At 41.7% G+C, this 20,141-nt stretch overlaps 1 protein-coding gene across 16 annotated transcripts in view; it reads left to right on the plus strand.

The window, feature by feature from the left end:
• Nucleotides 1-20,141, plus strand: part of huwe1 (HECT, UBA and WWE domain containing E3 ubiquitin protein ligase 1) — a 63,423-nt gene that overhangs the window by 21,480 nt on the left and 21,802 nt on the right. For 10 of the 16 annotated variants that reach the window (XM_077218093.1, XM_077218104.1, XM_077218103.1 and 7 more), the window contains 31 exons: nt 135-404; nt 710-862; nt 995-1,122; nt 1,354-1,435; nt 1,541-1,717; nt 1,816-1,969; nt 2,398-2,795; nt 2,896-3,091; nt 3,194-3,361; nt 3,496-3,644; nt 4,512-4,578; nt 4,700-4,920; nt 5,173-5,384; nt 5,491-5,673; nt 5,874-6,046; nt 6,139-6,278; nt 6,377-6,452; nt 6,538-6,636; nt 6,968-7,095; nt 7,203-7,362; nt 7,510-7,738; nt 7,996-8,174; nt 8,248-8,337; nt 8,448-8,608; nt 13,581-13,626; nt 14,340-14,699; nt 14,929-15,139; nt 17,285-17,409; nt 17,491-17,714; nt 17,815-18,209; nt 19,088-19,757. In XM_077218093.1, the coding sequence (XP_077074208.1) occupies nt 135-404; nt 710-862; nt 995-1,122; nt 1,354-1,435; nt 1,541-1,717; nt 1,816-1,969; nt 2,398-2,795; nt 2,896-3,091; nt 3,194-3,361; nt 3,496-3,644; nt 4,512-4,578; nt 4,700-4,920; nt 5,173-5,384; nt 5,491-5,673; nt 5,874-6,046; nt 6,139-6,278; nt 6,377-6,452; nt 6,538-6,636; nt 6,968-7,095; nt 7,203-7,362; nt 7,510-7,738; nt 7,996-8,174; nt 8,248-8,337; nt 8,448-8,608; nt 13,581-13,626; nt 14,340-14,699; nt 14,929-15,139; nt 17,285-17,409; nt 17,491-17,714; nt 17,815-18,209; nt 19,088-19,757 (6,024 nt within the window). The remainder of the gene's footprint in view (nt 1-134; nt 405-709; nt 863-994; nt 1,123-1,353; nt 1,436-1,540; nt 1,718-1,815; nt 1,970-2,397; nt 2,796-2,895; nt 3,092-3,193; nt 3,362-3,495; nt 3,645-4,511; nt 4,579-4,699; nt 4,921-5,172; nt 5,385-5,490; nt 5,674-5,873; nt 6,047-6,138; nt 6,279-6,376; nt 6,453-6,537; nt 6,637-6,967; nt 7,096-7,202; nt 7,363-7,509; nt 7,739-7,995; nt 8,175-8,247; nt 8,338-8,447; nt 8,609-13,580; nt 13,627-14,339; nt 14,700-14,928; nt 15,140-17,284; nt 17,410-17,490; nt 17,715-17,814; nt 18,210-19,087; nt 19,758-20,141) is intronic. The other 6 variants (XM_077218095.1, XM_077218105.1, XM_077218109.1 and 3 more) reach the window with 3 other exon arrangements.

Genomic DNA, 20,141 nt, shown 5'->3' on the forward strand with positions numbered 1-20,141 from the left:
TTATTACATCACATAGGAATTAATGAGTAGTGCAGCATAGGTCATCTCACCTGCCTACTTCACATCTTCTTCAGCAAGCATTCTCTGCCTTTGAACAGACACACGAGTCACACCTTGTTATTTTTTGTCCGTAGGAAGCAGCTCGCCGGCGTGAGGAGGATGAGAGGAGAGCAAGGGAGCGTGTAGAAGAGGAAGAAGCACGCTGTCTGGAGCGCTTCCTGGAAGCTGAGCCTCTAGACACCACAGAGCTACATTCCTTCACAGACTCAATGCTCCCTGGCTGCTTCCACCTGCTCGACGAGCTGCCGGACACAGTGTACCGCCTCTGTGATCTGCTCATGACTGCTGTTAAAAGGAACGGCCCTGAATACAGAGACCTCATCCTCAGACAGGTGGTCAATCAGGTCAGTATGCTTGTATATGCTCACAGCATACTATTGTTATAGGAATTTGTACAGTGTACAATTTTCACAGATTAATGTTGCTTTTTTTCATCTGTTTATTTTGGTGTACAAAGCAAATTTTCCATATTTGCTGGAAATTATATAGTTGTTAATTATTTAGTCTAGTAAAAAGGCATTATTTACAAATAAAAGATATAATGCTGCACCTAATGCTTTCTAGGTAGGCTGCATACTCTGCTACAAGTTATAACCATGGTTTGCTTTAGACCCTATCCTCAGCCATATTTTTGTATATATTTACAAAGGTGTGGGAGGCCGCTGACGTGTTGATAAAGGCTGCGGTGCCGCTAACCACCAGTGACACCAAGACTGTGTCTGAGTGGACGAGACAGATGGCGACTCTCCCCCAGGCCTCCAACCTGGCCACCCGCATCCTGCTGCTCACGTTGCTTTTCGAGGTACACGGTCGGCTGCACACATCATCACTGTTTATTTATACACTGTCCTCAAAGTACTGGAGGATCTGCATTGAGAAGTAAATGCCCCCACTGCACTGCTCTGATGGAAGTGCGTCTCGATCTGTCTTGCAGGAGTTGAAACTCTCATGTGCTCGGGTGGTCGAGACCAGTGGTGTCTTGACTGTGCTGATTAAGCTTTTGGAGGTGGTGCAGCCCTGTCTGCAAGCTGCCAAAGAGCAGAAGGACATTCAAACACCCAAGTGAGTCGCTGTCCTTCCCCTCTGCATGAATGTTCAGTTTATGCTCCGACATCAGAATTCCTAGAAACCTCTGCTGTCCCAAGCATGCTAGAAATTTAGTTGCAGAATAAGGGGAATAATCATTTGTTTTAGGCCTTATTCAATACTTTACAGCAGGTTTTTTTTATGTCAATTGGTTTATAAAATGTTTTCCATGTCCATTTTAACATAAGCCTATGATTTGATCTCTAGATGGATCACCCCTGTGCTCCTGCTTATTGACTTCTATGAGAAAATGGCTGTTTCATCCAAACGAAGAGCTCAGATGAATAAGGTTGGTGCCAAATGAATATAAAGGATGTAAGTTATAATCATAAATGGTGGATATGGCAACAGTGAACATAGAAGTGTTATTCATTTTTATTCTTAATCATCTTAGTACCTGCAGCCCAATGGGAATAACTGGCGTTGGTTTGACGACCGTTCAGGTCGCTGGTGCAGCTACAGTGCAAGTAACAACAGCACCATCGACTCTGCATGGAGGGCAGGAGAGACCAGCGTACGCTTCACTGCTGGCCGCAGGAGATACACTGTCCAGTTCAACACCATGGTGCAGGTGACAGCTACAACCTGTACATTGAAATTTGATAGATTTTTGCCATTACCCATACAGCACGAGTAATACATTTTACTCCAATATATAAATTTCTTCAGGTAAATGAGGAGACTGGGAACAGACGACCAGTTATGTTGACAGTACAGCGGGTGCCACGGATTCCCAAGACCACAAAATCTGGAAGTGTTACTGATACAGAGAGAGATGAGAGTGAACAGAGGGCAAAGACTGAGGAGACACAGACTGATACAGGTGGAGAATTAGCAAACTTGTTCATTTAAAAAAAAAAAAATTCTAAACTTTTAGTGATGCATTTTGTAGTGTTTTGATTTTGACTAAGGATGAAATTATACATAATTATTTGTTTAATTTAATTTTTAGAATATAGAATAATTATAATTCATTAGCATTTGGGATTTGTGTGTGTATATATATATATATATATATATATATATATATATATATACACACACACACACACTTTGTAGTGTTTTGATTTTGACTTAGGATGAAATAATTATACATAATTATTTGTTTAATTTTATTTTAGAATATAGAATAATTATAATTCATTAGCATTTGGGATTTGTGTGTGTGTGTGGGTGTATATATATATATACACATATATATATATATATATGTGTGTGTATAATGTACAATTTTTCTTATGGCTTTTTCAGATTCCAGCTCAGTGGCTGTGGAAATGGCGCCTCCTAAAGAAGAGCCGGAGCAGAAGGATTCAAGCACAGCAGCTCCCTCCGTCCTTCAGGACCCCTCTGGTTCCAGTGCTATTGTTGTACAGGGGCTGACGGAGGACATGATCACCATTTTGATCCGTGCCTGTGTCAGCATGATCAGTGTTCCTGTGGACCCGGACACTTTGCACGCCACCTTGCGGCTCTGTCTGCGTCTCACACGTACACACCATTATGCCATGATGTTCGCAGAGCTCAAGAGCACCCGCATGATCCTGAACCTCACACAGAGCTCAGGTTTCAACGGCTTCACCCCACTGGTCACTCTGCTCTTCCGCCACATCATAGAGGACCCAGCCACACTGCGCCACACTATGGAGAAGGTGCATATTCACCTGAAGGCTACATTTATCTTATCTTAGGTGTATTATCTGAAATAGTTTATCCTTATCTTACCGTTACTTGCTCACCCTCTTTTCTCAGGTTGTAAGGTCTGCCGTCACCAGTGGTGCAGGAAGCACTACTTCAGGTGTGGTGTCAGGTAGTCTTGGCTCCAGGGAGATCAACTACATCCTGCGTGTCCTCGGGCCAGCGGCCTGCCGCAACCCGGAGTGCTTTACGGAAACTGCCAAGAGTTGCATCCGTATTGCTCTCCCTGCCCCAAGAGGTGCTGGCACTGGTATGGTGGAAAATCTCAGAGATCCTCCCTAAAAGTCATATATCAGCATATATTGTTGTTCTTAAGCCAATTGCCTGATCTCAGTCTCTCTCCATTAATCAGCGTCAGATGATGAGTTTGAGAACTTTAGAATTAAGGGTCCAAATGCTGTCCAGCTAGTGAAGACCACACCTCTCAAGCTGTCCCCACTGCCATCCATACCAGAGACGATTAAAGAGGTCATCTATGACATGCTGAATGCCCTAGCAGCATATCACGCTCCAGAAGAGGGTAAGAAATATCATCAGACAGAAAAATTAGAGCATGCTTATATTTAGTTCATGGTTCAGATCTACCAAGCTGTCATCTCTCATCAACATCCACTTCTCTTAATGCTTGGGGTCCACTTGGGTTTGTTTGTGTAGCAGAGAGAGGAGAGGAGCGAGCAGCCGCAATACCAGGGAGTCAAGACCTTTGTCAGATACTGCAGGATGTTGGTGATGATGTCTACCAGCAGTACAGACTCACCAGACAAGGCAGTGATTTCGACTCACAGTCTGCCTTCCACATTAATGTGAGAGTCAATATGGTTTTATATATAATGTGTAAGGTCTGTTAGATTTTTGTGAATTGCATCAGTTATCATAGAATTCCATAATTACCATCACTAAGGCTAATATTTCTTCTACCCAAAACTTAAGTTAAAATTACCCTGCACTGTTTGTTACATTAATGACAATCAAATTTTGTGGCTTATTGCAGAGAGATGTGTTTTTACTTTAAGCAAACGGACACGTGCTTTCTGACTAGTGAAAAATGTTTACTTTTAAACTTGAACTCAAAACACTTAGTCCGCTACAAGAGCTACTTAGTGCTCTTGGTAATCTGGTAAGTCTTCGCACACTTGGTCACAGAAAGACCGTCAAGCACGCGAGGACACTATAGTATTTTATATCCTGTATTTTTTTTATACAGGATACAATGTGCTCTTAAGTTGATACACAGAAGTTTTTGATTTGTGGATTGTGCTTTTTTTTTAATTTATTGTTATTTTTTAATTGTATTATTGAACTTGTAAAGATAAACTGATGAAGATAGAATGGGCATTTCTGTGCGTTTGAACTCAGATGTTGGGTTCTTGTTGCTGTTAAAATTAAAGTCCAACTCACAACACTTAATGGCCAAACAAAAACCTAAAGAAAAGCAAATATTGACCGAAGTGTTGACCTTGCTAATATTTTGCATATTTTTCCTGCTCTAGTGCCATGGCATAAGTTTTGCCTGGGCAAGCATTACTCACATTTTCTTCACAAAATGTACAAATCTAGTTCAACTTTAGCTGCTCTATGAGAAACACGAGTATCCCAAGTGTATGTGTACTATAATGAGCTCAGAAATGTGGGATTGGCATTAACAGTGGGTGTTAATTATACTCTATCAGACTCAGGTGTTTGCTGCAGATGGTGCCGTTGCAGAATCCTCCCAGTCTGGAACACCACAGGGAGAAGGTGAACACACACAGAGCTCAAAACCTTTCTTTATACAGTAACCATATTTTTTTCTTTTTCGCTGGTTCCTTGAATTTCCCTTGTAAATGTTTCCCGTCATTATTATTTTCTATGTCCCTAGCCTCTACGCCTGAGGAAATGCGTGAAGAGAAAAAGGAGCAGGAGGGAGAGAAAGGAGCTACTTCAGAGGAGAGAGCTGCTAAAGCAAAGGCCAGCAAACCCCTGATGCCTACCTCCACCATCCTGAGGCTTCTGGCAGAGTTGGTGCGCTCATATGTTGGCATCGCCACGCTCATCACCTCTTACAACTACACAGCTGGCCAGTCAGAGCTTATTAAGGAGGTGAGCCATATTGGAGTTGAGATGCCAACAATGTTTTTCTGGTCAAATGTTTTACCTTCAACCTCTGCGTCAGATTTTTTTTTTTTTGAGAACTGAGCCTCTGTGCAATTTATGCTTGAAATTCCTGATTGCTTTGAACACTTCTACTGGCCTATCAAAGACATTGTCAGTGCATTTGTAAAGTCCAGTTTTTTTTTTTATCTCAGCAAACCTCATTTGTCATGTAACACTTGTGACCCAATATATGTACAGGATTGCAGTGTGCTGGCATTTGTTTTGGACCACTTGCTACCGCACACCCAGAACTCCGAAGACAAGGACACCCCTGCCCTTGCGCGTCTTTTCCTGGCTAGCCTTGCTGCAGCTGGCACAGGCACCGATGCCCAAGCGGCCCTGGTCAACGAGGTCAAGGCCGCTCTTAGTCGAGCATTGGGCATGGCAGAGGGCACAGAGAAACATGCCCGGTCAGTCTAGCTGCCTAGTCGATACATCAAACTGACTTTTAAACAATTGACATATCTACTTAAATATGTAAAACTTAACAAAACTTTGACTTTTCTCTCTTTGCAGCTTGCAAGCAGTTATGTGCATCATCAGCACCATTATGGAGTCGTGTCCCTCCACCTCGAGCTTCTACAGCACAGCCACAGCTAAGACCCAGCACAACGGCATGAACAATATCATCCGACTCTTCCTGAAGAAAGGCCTTGTTAATGACCTCGCCCGTGTGCCTCACAGCCTCGATCTATCCAGGTAACACATAATACTACTAATAAATATTTTAACTATTATTATATTTTATATAGGGCATATATTTGTTTCGTTTTTTGGTGTGCTTTTAAAGTTATTTTGTGTATTTGTTTTCCCCATATCTATCCCAACCTTGGTTGATTGCCAAAAAAACCCGCAAAGGTTTTTTTTCCCTTCTCATTGTTGTTCTTTGTTTCTTGCAGTCCCAACATGGCAAACACAGTAAATGCTGCTTTGAAACCTTTGGAGACGCTGTCACGAATCGTGAACCAGCCCAGCAGCTTGTTTGGGGGTAAAGGTGCATCCAGCAAGAACAAGACAGAGCATGATGCTGTTGGCACAGTCAGGGACAGCAACAGCAACACCCAAGATCCAGGTAACGCTAAAATGCAAATGTATTGATCGTTTTAATTCGCATCATAGTATGGATACAGAGTGCGTGTGAGTAATGGCTGCTATTCTCTATAGGAGAGGCCGGCGAGGCAGAACCAGTAGAGAATCGCGACCGGGGTCAAGCCACAGATGCTGACCTAATGGATGGAGAAACCGAGGGAGACACCGTGGTCATTGCTGGACAGCCAGAGGTGCTGAGCACTCAGGCCATGCAGGTTAGAGAAACAGCAGTTTGTGGAACTGTTATCTCAGTTGATGAATATAAAAATCATCCTCCAGCTAAACAATGTTTGTTATTGATATATGCTTGTAGGTGGAGAATGAGTTGGTGGATTTGATCGATGAACTTTTAGAGAGAGATGCAGGAACTGTTAATAGCACCATCATTGGTAAGTGATTTATTTGATTCCTTGCCAGAGATGGAAGCAATACAGAGTTGGTTGCGCGTTTTGATTCGGTTTTACTGTTAATTAGTGGGTCGCTCTGGAGAGGACGAGTCTCAAGAGGACGTACTGATGGATGAGGCTCCTTCCAATATGAGTCAGGCCTCCACTCTCCAAGCCAACCGAGAGGGTAGGAAGTGAATCTCTTATGAATTCTCTCTTGGAGCATATGATGACAATGACCCATAAATGGTGTCTCTATCTGAAACTTAAACACCATTTATCTAACTTTTTCTTTTCTATTAGTATAATGTATGTTTTTAATATCTGAGATTTATTTAATAAACTGCATTAAATATTAGTGCATAAAGAAAACTAACACCTGACTATTTAGGTTAGCTTAAAGGTCATTCACAATTGTAAAAAAAAAAAAAAAAAAAAAACCTTTTGTGAGGTTTCATTCTTCTTAAATCTGTCTTGGGGTGATTCATACAGTCATTTTGTTTTCTTTGCTGATTTAGACTCTATGAACATTCTTGAGCCCGAAGATGAGGAGCACACACAGGAGGAAGACTCCAGCGGTAGCAATGAGGACGAGGATAGTCAGGATGAGGAGGAAGAGGAGGAGGAAGAAGAGGAGGAAGATCAGGTAATATTTATTCTAAAAAGCCATAGGCACACTAAAGAGGGTGATCTCCACATATTTCTCATTGTTTTGTGTGTTCTCTACTTATCTGCCCTGCTCATTATACTCAGGATGATGAAGAGGGAGATGAAGATGATGATGACGAAGGCTCAGAGATGGAACTGGATGAAGATTTTCCTGACATCAATGCCGCCCCACACATTCGTTTTGAGAGATTCGACCGAGATGATGACCTCATCATTGAGTTTGATAACATGTTCTCCACGTCTGGTAAGTCATTTGAATTTTAAGAAACATCTTTCAGCTACTATACATTTATTCTCTTTCCCTCTTTCTTTTTTTTGTTAGCAGCCATAAGATAGTTTTTCTTTTGACTGAATTTGTCACTTGTACTCTTTCTGTCTTTGTTCACTTTAGCTGACATCCCTCCCTCACCAGGAAATATCCCTAGCTCCCACCCTCTGATGGTGCGTCACGCTGACCACGGCTCGCTGACGCTGGGGGGTTCAGGCACTAGCAGTAGATTGGCTCAAGGCATGGGACGCAGTCAACGCTCTCTCCGCCAGCTCACGGCCAACACAGGTCACACTATCCATGTACATTACCCTGGCAACCGTCAGCCCAACCCTCCACTCATCTTGCAAAGGTGATTCCTTTAATAAACTTGTTTGCCTTTCAGTTTTCTGAAGATATGAAAAGTACTACAAAGTAGTGCAGAAATTTGTATTACTCAATCTTTAAAGTTGGTTCTGTTTTTTCCCCGTTACAAATCATAGCTTTCATTGCTTTTCTTGTTTTTCTGTTGTTCCAACATCATAAATAAGATTTAAATTGCAATTCTGTTTGTTTCCACTTATGGCACAAACACTAGACTCTTCAACTCCTTTTTTGTGTTTGTGTCAGATTATTGGGCCCCAGTGCTGCAGCTGATATCTTGCAGCTGTCAAGCTCTCTGCCTCTGCAGTCTCGCGGTCGTGCCCGCCTCCTGGTTGGTAACGAGGATGTGCACATTATTGCCCGTTCGGATGATGAGCTGCTGGATGACTTTTTCCATGAGCAGAGCAGCACTGGAGGACAAGCTGGTGAGTCTCCCACAGATGTGCTGCTTTACATTAATAGGTACAAATGCACCTTCTAAACCCTTGTGTTCTTTAGGCACCCTTTCAAGTATACCGACCGCCTTAACCAGATGGACTGATGAGTGTAAAGTCCTGGATGCTGAGAGCATGCATGACTGTGTGGCAGGTAAGACCGTCTCAAAATGAATATATCCTAGCATCTGTTGTTTAGCATGCCCTGCAGGAAGAAATAACTGAGCGCATGTCAAATTTTAAGTCTTGTGCTTGGTCTCTCAGTGGTGAAGGTCCCCATACTGCAGCACCTGGAGAGCTTGCGTGATGAGGAGCTGGAGGAACGCAGGGAGAAAAGGAGGAGACAGTTGGCAGAGGAAGAGGAGACTGCCAAGCAGAATGAGAGTTCTGCAGCTGGAGAGGAGACCCGGGAACAAACCCTACAGGTAAAAGAGCAAAATGTGAACAAATAAAAAGAGAAAACAAGTGTGTAGCATAAAGGCTGCGCCACCATTCCGACATCAAAGAAATAGTGCAGACAAAAGGCGACTGTGTTGACGCCTCACCTCGGCTGCGTCTGGGCCAAAAAACTACGCTTGAACACCCCAAAAGGACTACAAGCAACTGCTAACTAGCTTGTGTGCTCTGTGCCTGTGTATAAGGAAATAACTGTTAATATCAACCGGTATCCTTAGTCGATATTGGATGACTTTGCCCGCTTTCAGCACTTTTGCTTTTATTCTTGTGCACAGACTCGTTCGTTAAACTGAATAGTTAATAAGGTCGTTTGTTCGCAATGACATTCCCGACGCTGTTTCAACATGCTGAATTGTGCGACTGCCGCCGATGTGGAATATCACAGAAACTAGCCCAACAGACACTCGCCAACGGCGGACGGTTGGCTTAAACGGCCTTAAAACTGATTGTAGTCTGCAGACTTCTTGCAGACAGGTGCTCCACACTTTGTTGATTTATAACGGAAGCAATTGAGTTTCACCATGCTGCTTGTGTCTCGTCTGGTGTAGTGTAACTATAGGTCGTTTATGGTGGCCAAGTAATGTCAGTAATTTGACCACTATTGTATTCTAAGAAACTTATAGTGACAGTTATGTCTTAATTTGTGTCAGGAGTTATGTTATCAAAAAATGAGTCGATACCTTTAACCCTCTGAGGTCTAAGGGGTTTTTGGGGTCCTGGAGGTGTTCTGACATGCTCTGACATTTGTGCTTTTTTCAGTTATTTATAAACCTGTTAATGGCAAAGTTGTAAATTCACTCTATACATGAATATCAGATGATGTCACCAACGTCTCCTCACTGACGTCACTCAATTCTAAAACTTGTCTTCCAGCCATCTTGAGTACCTGATTCGGTAAGATCGATACGTCAGTCGCAAAGGAAGTAGAGCTTATTCTCTGGCCGAGCCCGAACTTGCGGGCCAATATTTCCCGTCACTATCCTCGGGCCGGGCCCTTGATCTAGAGATGTGCACTCCCAATGCAAAAGAGTGCGGCGCGGGACTAGATTTGATGGCGAGTGCGAGCGGCAATGCACTCTATGTGTGTGTGCGCGTTGCAGGGAGAATAAAACGATAAACGCGACTCCCGCAAACTAGAAATATCTATGAATAAAACATATAAAAACTAATACATTTTTGCAGAAAAGCAACAAGAACTAAAACAAAATAGAAACGATTTACAGGCCAGAGTTTCCTTTTAAAACACATTTGCAGCGTTGAGCAATGTAGCCAAAAACAGACATACGTGTTGATTTCTTCAACGCAAAGGCCAATCAGAAGCATTTAAGATAGACTCCCCTCACTGCTCAAAACCTCTATGCTCAAAACCGACTTTTTGTTCAAAGCTCTGTATGCTGACAAATCCTCTAATTGTAACAAACAAAGTGTATATATTATAAAAGATTCATTGTGCAGGCAGCTTAATTGATATTAACAGAGATGTGAGATCGCGATTAACTGATGTCAGCTTTTTAGGAATTATTAAGGGAGCGCACTTTGCGCGCATTCAGTCAAAATCCTTCAATCATATCATGCCCAACCATGCACGCAGCTGCTTGCTTTTATGTTATAACAGTGGTTTGTGTGTGCAAACTCTCTGTGCAGTGTTCATGTTGTCTGTGGTGAGTGGATGTAAATGATAATGAGCTTACGCTAGCTTAGGGCTGTGCGATATCACGATTTATGATCGTGGATTAAAATATATCCACCATCTGCTTTTGAAGAAATGTCGTAGTATTCTATCAGTTGCAGTTCTGGCGCCTCCGTCTCAGCATAGGCTACAACGCGACGTTTATTCACATCAAATGTTAACGCAAAGGAACGGGCCAATGCAGTTCACATAAGTTCATTATTTGCATGTGCTAACAAGTCATTCACGTGTTGATGCGCGGTTCTAACGAGCGTTTTTCTGAGCGCGTACACCCGAAGCGCACGCGCACTAAGCCTGTCTAACAACAGCGACAGGTTACTGAACGAAGTTATTTTTGTAGTCTTATTGCGCGAATACTGTCAAATACACACAGGGTTTACATAAACAAAGTTGGTTATGTATAAAGTGAAACAAACAGAGAAAATCTGCTTCCTAGCTAATGCCGTCAGTATTGTAGACAGTACCCGGCAGGTACTCAAGATGGCGGCAGTCAACTGGAAAAAGAGCGCATGACGTAAGAGGTCATGTGACTGATATTCATGTATATAGCACAAACGAGGCTACCGTAATATGTGAGCAACATGTATGTATATGTTTGTATTTTTTAGAGAATAATGTTTATGCGTGGTTATTGAAAAAACTAAAACTTAAAGTGTCTGAAATAAGGCCACAAAACACATACTAAATATGTGTCCACAAGACTTTTGACTAATGGGTGTTGTTGCCTAGAATTTTTGCTTCAAAATGATCTGAAAATCATCCTGCCTAATCATTTACACAAAAGAATACATTGATTTAAATTTTATAAGACACCTTTTGTTTGGAAAGGCAATATGCGTGGAGGCGTGTTCACACCTGAGAAGACAAAGGCCATATAATGTGCCACATTCATAATGAGCTGCATATTAATTAGCCCTTTCACACAGGTGTGTCACAGGATCCCAAAGAATGCAAGGACAAAATAAATTATCTATATATACATATTTTACAATTAGAAATTGTAACCAATTACAAATAGGTTACAATTACAACAACAATTACAATTTTAACAATATTTCAAGTGTATTTCTTTGTAGAAAGTATACATTTTATCATGCGTATTAAAAAAGGTAAGGATTCATTAGTTTGAATATTAGAACAAACACTATAATAACATCTTAGTTGATAATTCAATATACCTACTTTATTTTTGACAAAACATCATACTATAGTATATAGTATATTTAACTATGAGCAGAAATTGGTGAACAAAAGCATACCTATTTAATGTGACAGTAGTCTTTTTTTTACAGTCATAAACTTAATATAATAATCTATCCAAAACTAATCACAAAATCTTGTCTAAACATTCATACTTGGTCTTTGTTACAATATTTGTAACATATTGTGTATGATATATTACCATTTACATGTGAATTTGCAGTTTGTTGCTTATACAGACATTTTATTTCAACATATTTCAGTCTATTTTTACTCATCTTAGTAGGCTATAGCAATATAGTTTGGATGTGTTCATGTAAACATAACGTTTACTAATGTAGGTGCGAGAGTGAATGAACGGCACAGACACGCGCTGTATAAGTGTAGTTAAACAAAGCGCGCGTTTTCGGTTTTCTGTTTCTGTGCCGTTCATTCATCATTTAGCCTAAACACAGACACGCAATTCATATTTAAACAGTCTTTTTGCGGTTTACAGTCAGACACTATTCAATATCGCGATTAGAACAAAGCACTTAGGAATAAATGACTTACTACATCAGCTGGATCCGTTGCTCCTCGAAATGAAACTACTAGCACTTCTGGTACATTTTCCAGGGTTATTAGATAGTATTATTGCTCACAGCGTATGGATACGATGTGTACACAGCTGTAGTAAGATACTGACTAAACATGATGTGTTTTATAATCCAGCTGGTGGGCTTTGGCATGTTTGAATGGCTTGCCTTAGATCATTTGCGTTTGAATACCGCGCGCTCTCCGTGGGCGTGGCACATTAACGCGTAATCAGGTATAATGAGCTGGAAAGAAAAAGACTGACATCTCTCTCTTTTCATACAGATTACATAAACCTAGAATATTTGTTTTTTTTATATAAATTAATTCATTTAAAAGAAGAGAGTTCAAGCTTCATTATGGAGAAACACTCGTTGCCTGTATGACAAGTATTCGTGGAATTAGTTAATTTTCGGACGCATTTCCGAATGGACTTAACTGACAGAGGGAAGGCAGAACGCGCATCATGTTTTTTTTTCCTTTATTTGGCGACAAGCACAACACTTTATTTTTATTGTGAGTATCCACAGAAAAAATAGACACTTATCAGGATCTAATGATGTACAACACTTAATATGTAATATCAAAATCAACGGAGTATTTTGAGTTTCTTTTGCACTAAGAAAAAAAGTGAGACTATCGCGCCGACCTCAGAGGGTTAATGTGAAGCTGTTATTGTGCTGATGCCACCCTTAATGTTCATTTGTTATGAATGCTCTTTTGATTTACTATATAATGTGGGGGAAAAAATAATTATTACTTTTTTTTATTTATATACATTACAGTGATATACGATTTCTGTCATACTATCCATTACCAATTGAAGTCAATCAGTATTGATTTATGGCATGGCCAGGGCACATGTTACGTCCCTAATTTAATGTAAATTTCACCGTAAGGCCGTGTGTCCACCAAAGCGTTTTTAGCCGGCTGAAAACGCTGGACGCTCTGCTGAAAACGCCTAGCTGTGGGCGCTTGAGAGCGTTTTGGCAGCGCTGCGTTTTTTCAGTTGAGACGATTCGTTGCTATGATACAGAATATCCGCAGCACAGTTTACTTGTAACTGATTTCGCAGATAATTTTGTTTCATACTAAAAATTTATTTTTCATCCATTTTGTTCGGTTAGCTCTGCTGGTTGACGTCGTTGTACAGAAAGAATGTTGTGACAGTTGGTCGTGTGGTATTTGTCCCGCCCCTCCTCCACTGTGATTGGACGGCTGTGTAAAAAGTGACAGTGATGAGCGCAGCGTTTTACCCAAAGTTGAACATTTTTCAACTCTCGGCGACCAGTAAAAAACGCTGGGCGCTCAGCGCTTGAGCGTTAAATACTCGCTCAGCGCCTCGTTACGCTCATGGCGTTTAAAAAACGCGGCGCTCCCATTGAAAACAATTGGAATTTTACGCCAGCTGCGTGAAAAAACGCTTTGGTGGACACACGGCCCAAGGGTTGACTAATTGTTGCTTTTATTTTCAACAGGGCTCTGGGATTGGAACAGTCAATGGAGTTGGAGAGAATGCTGCTGGTAAAAACATTGCATGGTTGCAGTTTTTATATATATATATATATATATATATATAATAGTTTTTTTGTGCATTTGCTGTTTCTTTGAGCACATAAATGAAAGTCAAACTTTTTTGTTTCTGGAATGTGAAAATGTGAAGATTGTGGGTTCTGGATGAGTTCTTATGTGGGCTGTGGGTTGAGGTAGTAGTTTGTATAGTTTTAGGATCACACCAGATCTGGGAGATAACTATACAGTCTACTGTCTTTCCCACGGTAACCGCTTCGACAACTGGATGATCTTCCTGCCTACCTTCATCGCTGCGGCAACTGCTGCTAGGCAACAATAAATTGCTCAATCAAACAATTGTTTCTAGGCAACTGCTCAATTATTTATAGGTTTGCATCATGAACATATCTTTGAACACATCTTTGAACACATTATTTGTTCATTCTTTGCCTGTGGCTGTAATGTTTGAATGCAGTTATCTCTATTTGTATGAGACCACAGTGGCTGTGTTGTGGTGAGGTAGTAAGTTGTGTTGTTGTTGGGGATCAGTATAGTGTGGCCCTCAAAGGAGATAACTATACAATTTACTGCCTTCCTCACTGCAGACCCTCAATTACATGTGCGGGCTTTGCATTGAATTCTACGACTGAGCTACAATGTAATTTATCATGCTTATTTAATTGAATTGATCCTCATTTTGTTTCTTCATTTTATTATCTGGTCAGAAGGAGAACAGGCCCAGAGTGGGGTGTCCTCCTGTCTGGACCCTCCTCGCACCTCTGAGGGTTTCCTCACAGCGCCCCCATCAGGAGAAGTCACCCCAACCACCCCTGCCCCCCACGAGCAAGCCCTCGTGTCTCTGGAAACAGCCATCAGTCAGCAGGTGCACCAGCCAATCACAGAGCTGCTGCTTGCTGACTCCAATCCTGACTCTCATGGAGCCATGGCGGTTGCAGGGCTTCCTCAGCTCTCTGCGCCTGATAGGGCGAATTGTGAGGCAGAAGCATCTCAGATGGAAATGTCGCCTGCACCCACTATTGGTGAGGGAGGAGGAGGAGTTGGAGCATTGGATGCAGTCAGGGAAGGTAGATTAACTTTGAATCCTGTAAAATTTAGATTTTACTCACTGTGTTGGAGTAACAAAATGCAGCAACAAAATTATTTTTAAAGAGGCGAGCGAAAATTCTGGTATAATCCCACTGCATTCTACATGCATTCTACTGCATGTACAGTTCCCCATTTGTACATTGCATTTGTTGAATTGTCTACCAGATGCAAACATGAGGTTTATTTTCTCTCCTGTCTTTGTCTCAGCTTCTCTCAGTCCAGATATAGCTGAAAGTTCAGAGCATGTGCCAGTGGGTGTGTCTCAGCTTGAGGGTTCACCCATGGATACGAGCAGTCCCGCCTCAGGAACGCAGGAAGAGCCGACTGCCAGCTCCGCTCCACCCAATCACATGTCTCAGGAACTGTCAGGAAGTGCTGACAGTGGCCTCACAGACAGGCAAACAGATGCAGAAACAGGGTAAGTATTTGAACCAAAGTACTTCATAGATAATAAAAATAAAGGCTGTAAAAAAAGCTGAACACTACTCTAAGTCTATTTGTTATCTTTATTACTCATGATATATATTTATAAAATCAATAATAGTAATAAATATATTATTATTACGGTTATATAATTATGTTATTGTTATTTTCATGAAATATTTTTATTCTGTAACTGAGTAGCTGGTATAATGGGGGGGTTTATCCCGGTGGCAAATGAGTTTACACAAAATTCGGTCAAAATTCACTGAAAATATTTGCAAACGGTACACATCCGTTGGCAAGATTTTAGACATTGGAGCTTACATAATTGACAGATCTTTTATCAGACCTTTAGGCCTTGACTTGTCAAGCCAAGTCTGTTATTGGCCTCAAAAGCCCTGTTGATAGGGCTGTAGTACTCGAGTCCGTTCTTGGACTTGAGTCCGGACTCGAGACTGTTTTTCTATGATCTCGGACTTGTCTCAGCCACTGGTCTTGCCAAATGTGGCTTTTGGTCTCGACCGAGTCCAGGTGTCTTTATTATGTTCCCAGTAAGCACACATAAGCCATTTATATGCGCGCCGTTTATTTGCTCTGGTGTGAGCTGCGATTGCGCCAGAACAAGCCAGTCATCGAGATATAATTCAGCACGCGCACTCCCCGGAGTCTCAGGGGAGAAAGCACCGCGTCCATGCACTTCGTAAATGTATGGGGTGCTAGGGACAGACCGAATGGCAGAACTGTGTATTGATTAGCCTGCCCCTTGAAGGCGTATCTAAAGAATGCCCTGTGATGGGGGGCTATCTGAATTTGAAAGTATGCGTCTTTCATATCCACAGTGAAACACTGCTATTATGAGGTATCACCATATGTCATAATTCTGTTTTCTTTAGATTAGAACAGGGGTTTTCAACTGGTTTTGTGCCAGGGACCACCATTCTGACTAACAAGTAATCAGCGGCCCACTATTGTTTGTGTGTGTGTGTGTGTGTGTATGTGTTTGTGACGAGACAGCTTTGACGGTTTCATTTGAAAGCAACGTTAACATACGAAACACAGTTGTACCTCCTCTCCTGTTTTGTCAGTCGTAACTGTAAATCCATATTTAACATAATCTTCACTGTATTTTCTTTTTCGTTTCCCACTACGATTCCCTGTTTCCTCCGAAGTTGTAGCTTTGTCTGAAGAGCATGCAGCAGAAGCCTGTCCATCTGTCCTGACTTGTCACTTTCCTCACTAAAAAGCGATCCATGCTGGTGCTGACTAGCAAACTTCGCCTTAGTTAGAAACGTTAGCTAACATCTCCACTCCACTCCAAATTTAAATTCACCAATATTAAGCGTCTTTTCAATGAAACGAGATGCTGGTCTATTTGGCGCGCAAGATGAATGTGTGCGTATATGACGTTGGGGACGCAAAACACAACGTTAGCAAAGCATAGGATAGACCTGATAGGTGCAAAGCTAGCCTATCCTGTGTCAGTTTGAATCTCAACTCCTCTATATTATTTTAGATATTTTCATTAAATTTAGTTATTTTCATTAAATTTAGTATTCACACCAATGTGCAAATAAATTATGGAAAAAAAAGTGATTTTAATAGTGAAATTATGTACGCTGGAATGCATGTCATGGACCACATGCATGCCGCCGCGGACCACCGGTTGAAAACCCCTGGATTAGAAGATTATATGATATCAAGGGGAATGGCTATACTTAAAAATCCTGGGTGTTGTGACACTGTTTTTGCTTTTAGATCAACAAATAATAACCCAAAATTATTGTCTTGATAATGTCTTGCACAAGACTTTTTTTCCCTGTCCTGGACTCGGTCTTGACTCGAACCTTTTTGGACTCGGTCTTGTCTTGGACTCGAACCTCTTTGGTCTTGATCTTGTCTTGGACTCGACTAGTCCTGGTCTTGGACTTGTCTTGGATTCGACAGAGGTGGTCTTGACTACAGCCCTACCTGTTGATGGTCTCAAATGGTTAAATATTGGTTAAATTATAGGCCAGTCACTTGTTAGGAGCTAGCTTTCTTCCATTCTTTAATCTATTTTTTTTTCTTTAATTTATTTTTTATACATTAGTGAAAGAAATATGACTGTTGAATTCTTACCATTTTATTATCTTTATTTCAGCTCAACTTCTGTTTCGTCTCCTGGTGAGACCATGCCTCGAAGTGACAGTGCTGATAGCCAATCACAAGCCATCCAGGAGGAGACCCTCCCATCCACCAGCAATGAGGAGGATGACCCTCTGGCAGGTCGGTGTTTCAGCACAGATTGATGAGATATAGAGCCATACCTCAACTTTATATCACTTTTTTTTTGTAACTTTATTGCAGGTATCAGTCTGCCAGAAGGAGTGGATCCATCTTTCTTGGCTGCACTGCCTGAAGACATCCGTCGAGAGGTGCTGCAGAACCAACTGGGAATCAGACCTCCTTCTCGGCCGCCGGTCACTTCCACGCTGACACCCTCAGCTAACACTGTGTTGAGTGGAGGGCCAGGGCTAACAGAGGTCAGCCCAGAATTCCTAGCAGCTCTCCCACCAGCAATTCAGGAAGAGGTGTGTGAACGATTTTGAAAATACTTTAAATAAGTTGTCTGAACAAAAAAAAAATAATCCAAACGTGATGTGTGACGAATGTTTTCTTTTTTTTTATCAGGTCTTGGCTCAGCAACGGGCTGAACAGCAGCGTCGAGAGTTATCCCAGCAACCCACACAGGGCGATCAACCTCTGGACCCTGTCACATTCATCCAGACCCTGCCCTCTGAGTTGCGGCGATCCGTTCTGGAGGACATGGAGGACAGCGTGCTGGCAGTAATGCCCCCAGATATTGCTGCAGAAGCTGCAGCACTGCGCAGGGAACAAGAGGCCAGGCAGAGACAACTGATGCATGAGCGGTTGTTTGGTCACAGTTCTTCCTCAGCGCTGTCTGCCATCTTACGCTCACCCGCTTTCACAAGCCGTCTCGGTGGCAACCGTGGAGTACAATACACCCGGCTGGCTGTGCAAAGAGGAGGGACATTTCAAATGGGAGGGAGTGCCAACCACAGCCGGTAAGTGTGACGATGGACAGGGCCTGATGCTTACTTTCCCCTCCAAGGAGCATATGTGCTGCTAAGTTGAAAAATTTAGGTACGCTCTGGAAATGTATCAAATAAAATGCATACAAGGAGATATTTGCAAGCAGATTGATTTACTGTTAAAATACAAAAAGTAGGTTTTTAATATTTCTGCTTCAAACTGTAATTAATTATGTACTTTGATAATTTAAACTGTAATACACAATATAAAGATTTCTCTAGTATCGCAATCATAACCTAAGTAATATATGTTAATTAATGTTCTTAGTCTTTCTTTCCTGTGACAGAGCAGGCCAGACAAAAGATGCAAGACTTTGAATAAAAAGCCAGATACAGTCTGTGTAACCAAAATACCAGAAATAACCAGGAAAAAACTTTATGCATAATGCAGGGCTCTTATTTTGTAATTCTTTATTGAATTGAAATGTTCAGTTCTTTTAGTTTTTAAACCTGTTGTAGTATGACAATGTATGACATTTTTTTTTCCGCAACTTATTTCAATATAATGATAATACCGTAAAGTTTAAACCGTGATAAACGCTTTAGCAATTATCGCAACATGAAAATTGTATACCGTCACTTGCCTATTTCCCATCCACAGATTTAAGAGGTTTTTTTTATAACTTTAAATTTCAGGGGTTTTTTAAAGTTTTTTTTTATACTGGACCTGTGGGGATTTTTTATTTGCACACTTGCTCCTAAATACATTTTACAGTTTGCACACATTTGTTTTTTTATTCACAAATGCGAGTGAAACTCTTGCACTGTGGAGCCCTGATGGATGCAGTATTTGTTTATGGACGGTTACATTTAATATCTCTAATTCATCTTTTGTTTATTTTTTAATTTAGGCCCTCTAGTTCTAATGTTGATTCTCTCCTGCGCCTGCGGGGGCGTCTCTTGTTGGACCACGAGGCCTTGTCCTGCCTTTTAGTGCTGCTGTTTGTGGATGAGCCCAAACTCAATACCAGCCGCCTCCACCGAGTGCTGCGTAACTTGTGCTACCATTCTCAGACACGTGGCTGGGTCATCCGCAGCCTTCTGTCTATCTTGCAGCGCAGCAGCGAGAGCGAGCTGTGCCTGGAGAGCACACGCCTGGAGGAGTCCCGTGGCAAGCGCTCACTAGGCCAGGGCTCTTCCAGTGGAGGAAAGGGTTCCTCTTCATCCTCGCAGACGGCTGTAGCCTCTTCGTCATCGTCCTGCTCATCATCTTCCTCTTTGGAGCTGTTGAACAGAGTGGAGTCGCGTAGTTCTAGTCAGCTCTCCTGGCTCTCTGTGTCAATGGATGCAGCTCTGGGATGCAGGACCAATATTTTTCAGATCCAGCGGGTGTCAGGCAGGAAACACACGGAGAGGCATTCAACAGGAGGGGGCATGAGCTCGGGAGGGCTCGGAAGTGGAGTGGCAGGAACGGGAGTGGCATGTGCAAGTGGAGGAGGTGGATCAACTGTTCACATTCACCCACAGGCTGCTCCGGTTGTCTGTCGACATGTACTGGATACCCTCATCCAACTAGCCAAGGTAAGAGAGAATCTTTAACTACAGGGTGTTTTGCTGTTTAGTGAAATCATTTGTCACCTTGTTGCAGGTCTTGACACTTACCTTTTTTTCCCAAGGAGCAGGTGTTCCTCTGTTAAGGATCACATTGAAAATATCAAATAATGTGATTTTTCCTTATTCAATTACATAGATATTACTTTTATCAGCACAATAATCTTTTTATACAGTTGTTTTCTTGTATCCCTTTAATGTGTTAAGGTTCTTATACTCTTCCCATCACAGGAAGGAAAGACTATGTTGAATTGAATGCCAGATACTGTTGGTGTAACCAAAATAACAAAAAATATTTATTCATAATGTGGTATGTTTAATTGTAAACGAGCTAAAATACACTGGTACTCTTAT

This window comes from Siphateles boraxobius, unplaced genomic scaffold (genome assembly GCF_051911475.1).
Source record: "Siphateles boraxobius isolate OS27281-9 unplaced genomic scaffold, OSU_SipBor_1 77, whole genome shotgun sequence".
Classification (NCBI taxonomy): domain Eukaryota; kingdom Metazoa; phylum Chordata; class Actinopteri; order Cypriniformes; family Leuciscidae; genus Siphateles; species Siphateles boraxobius.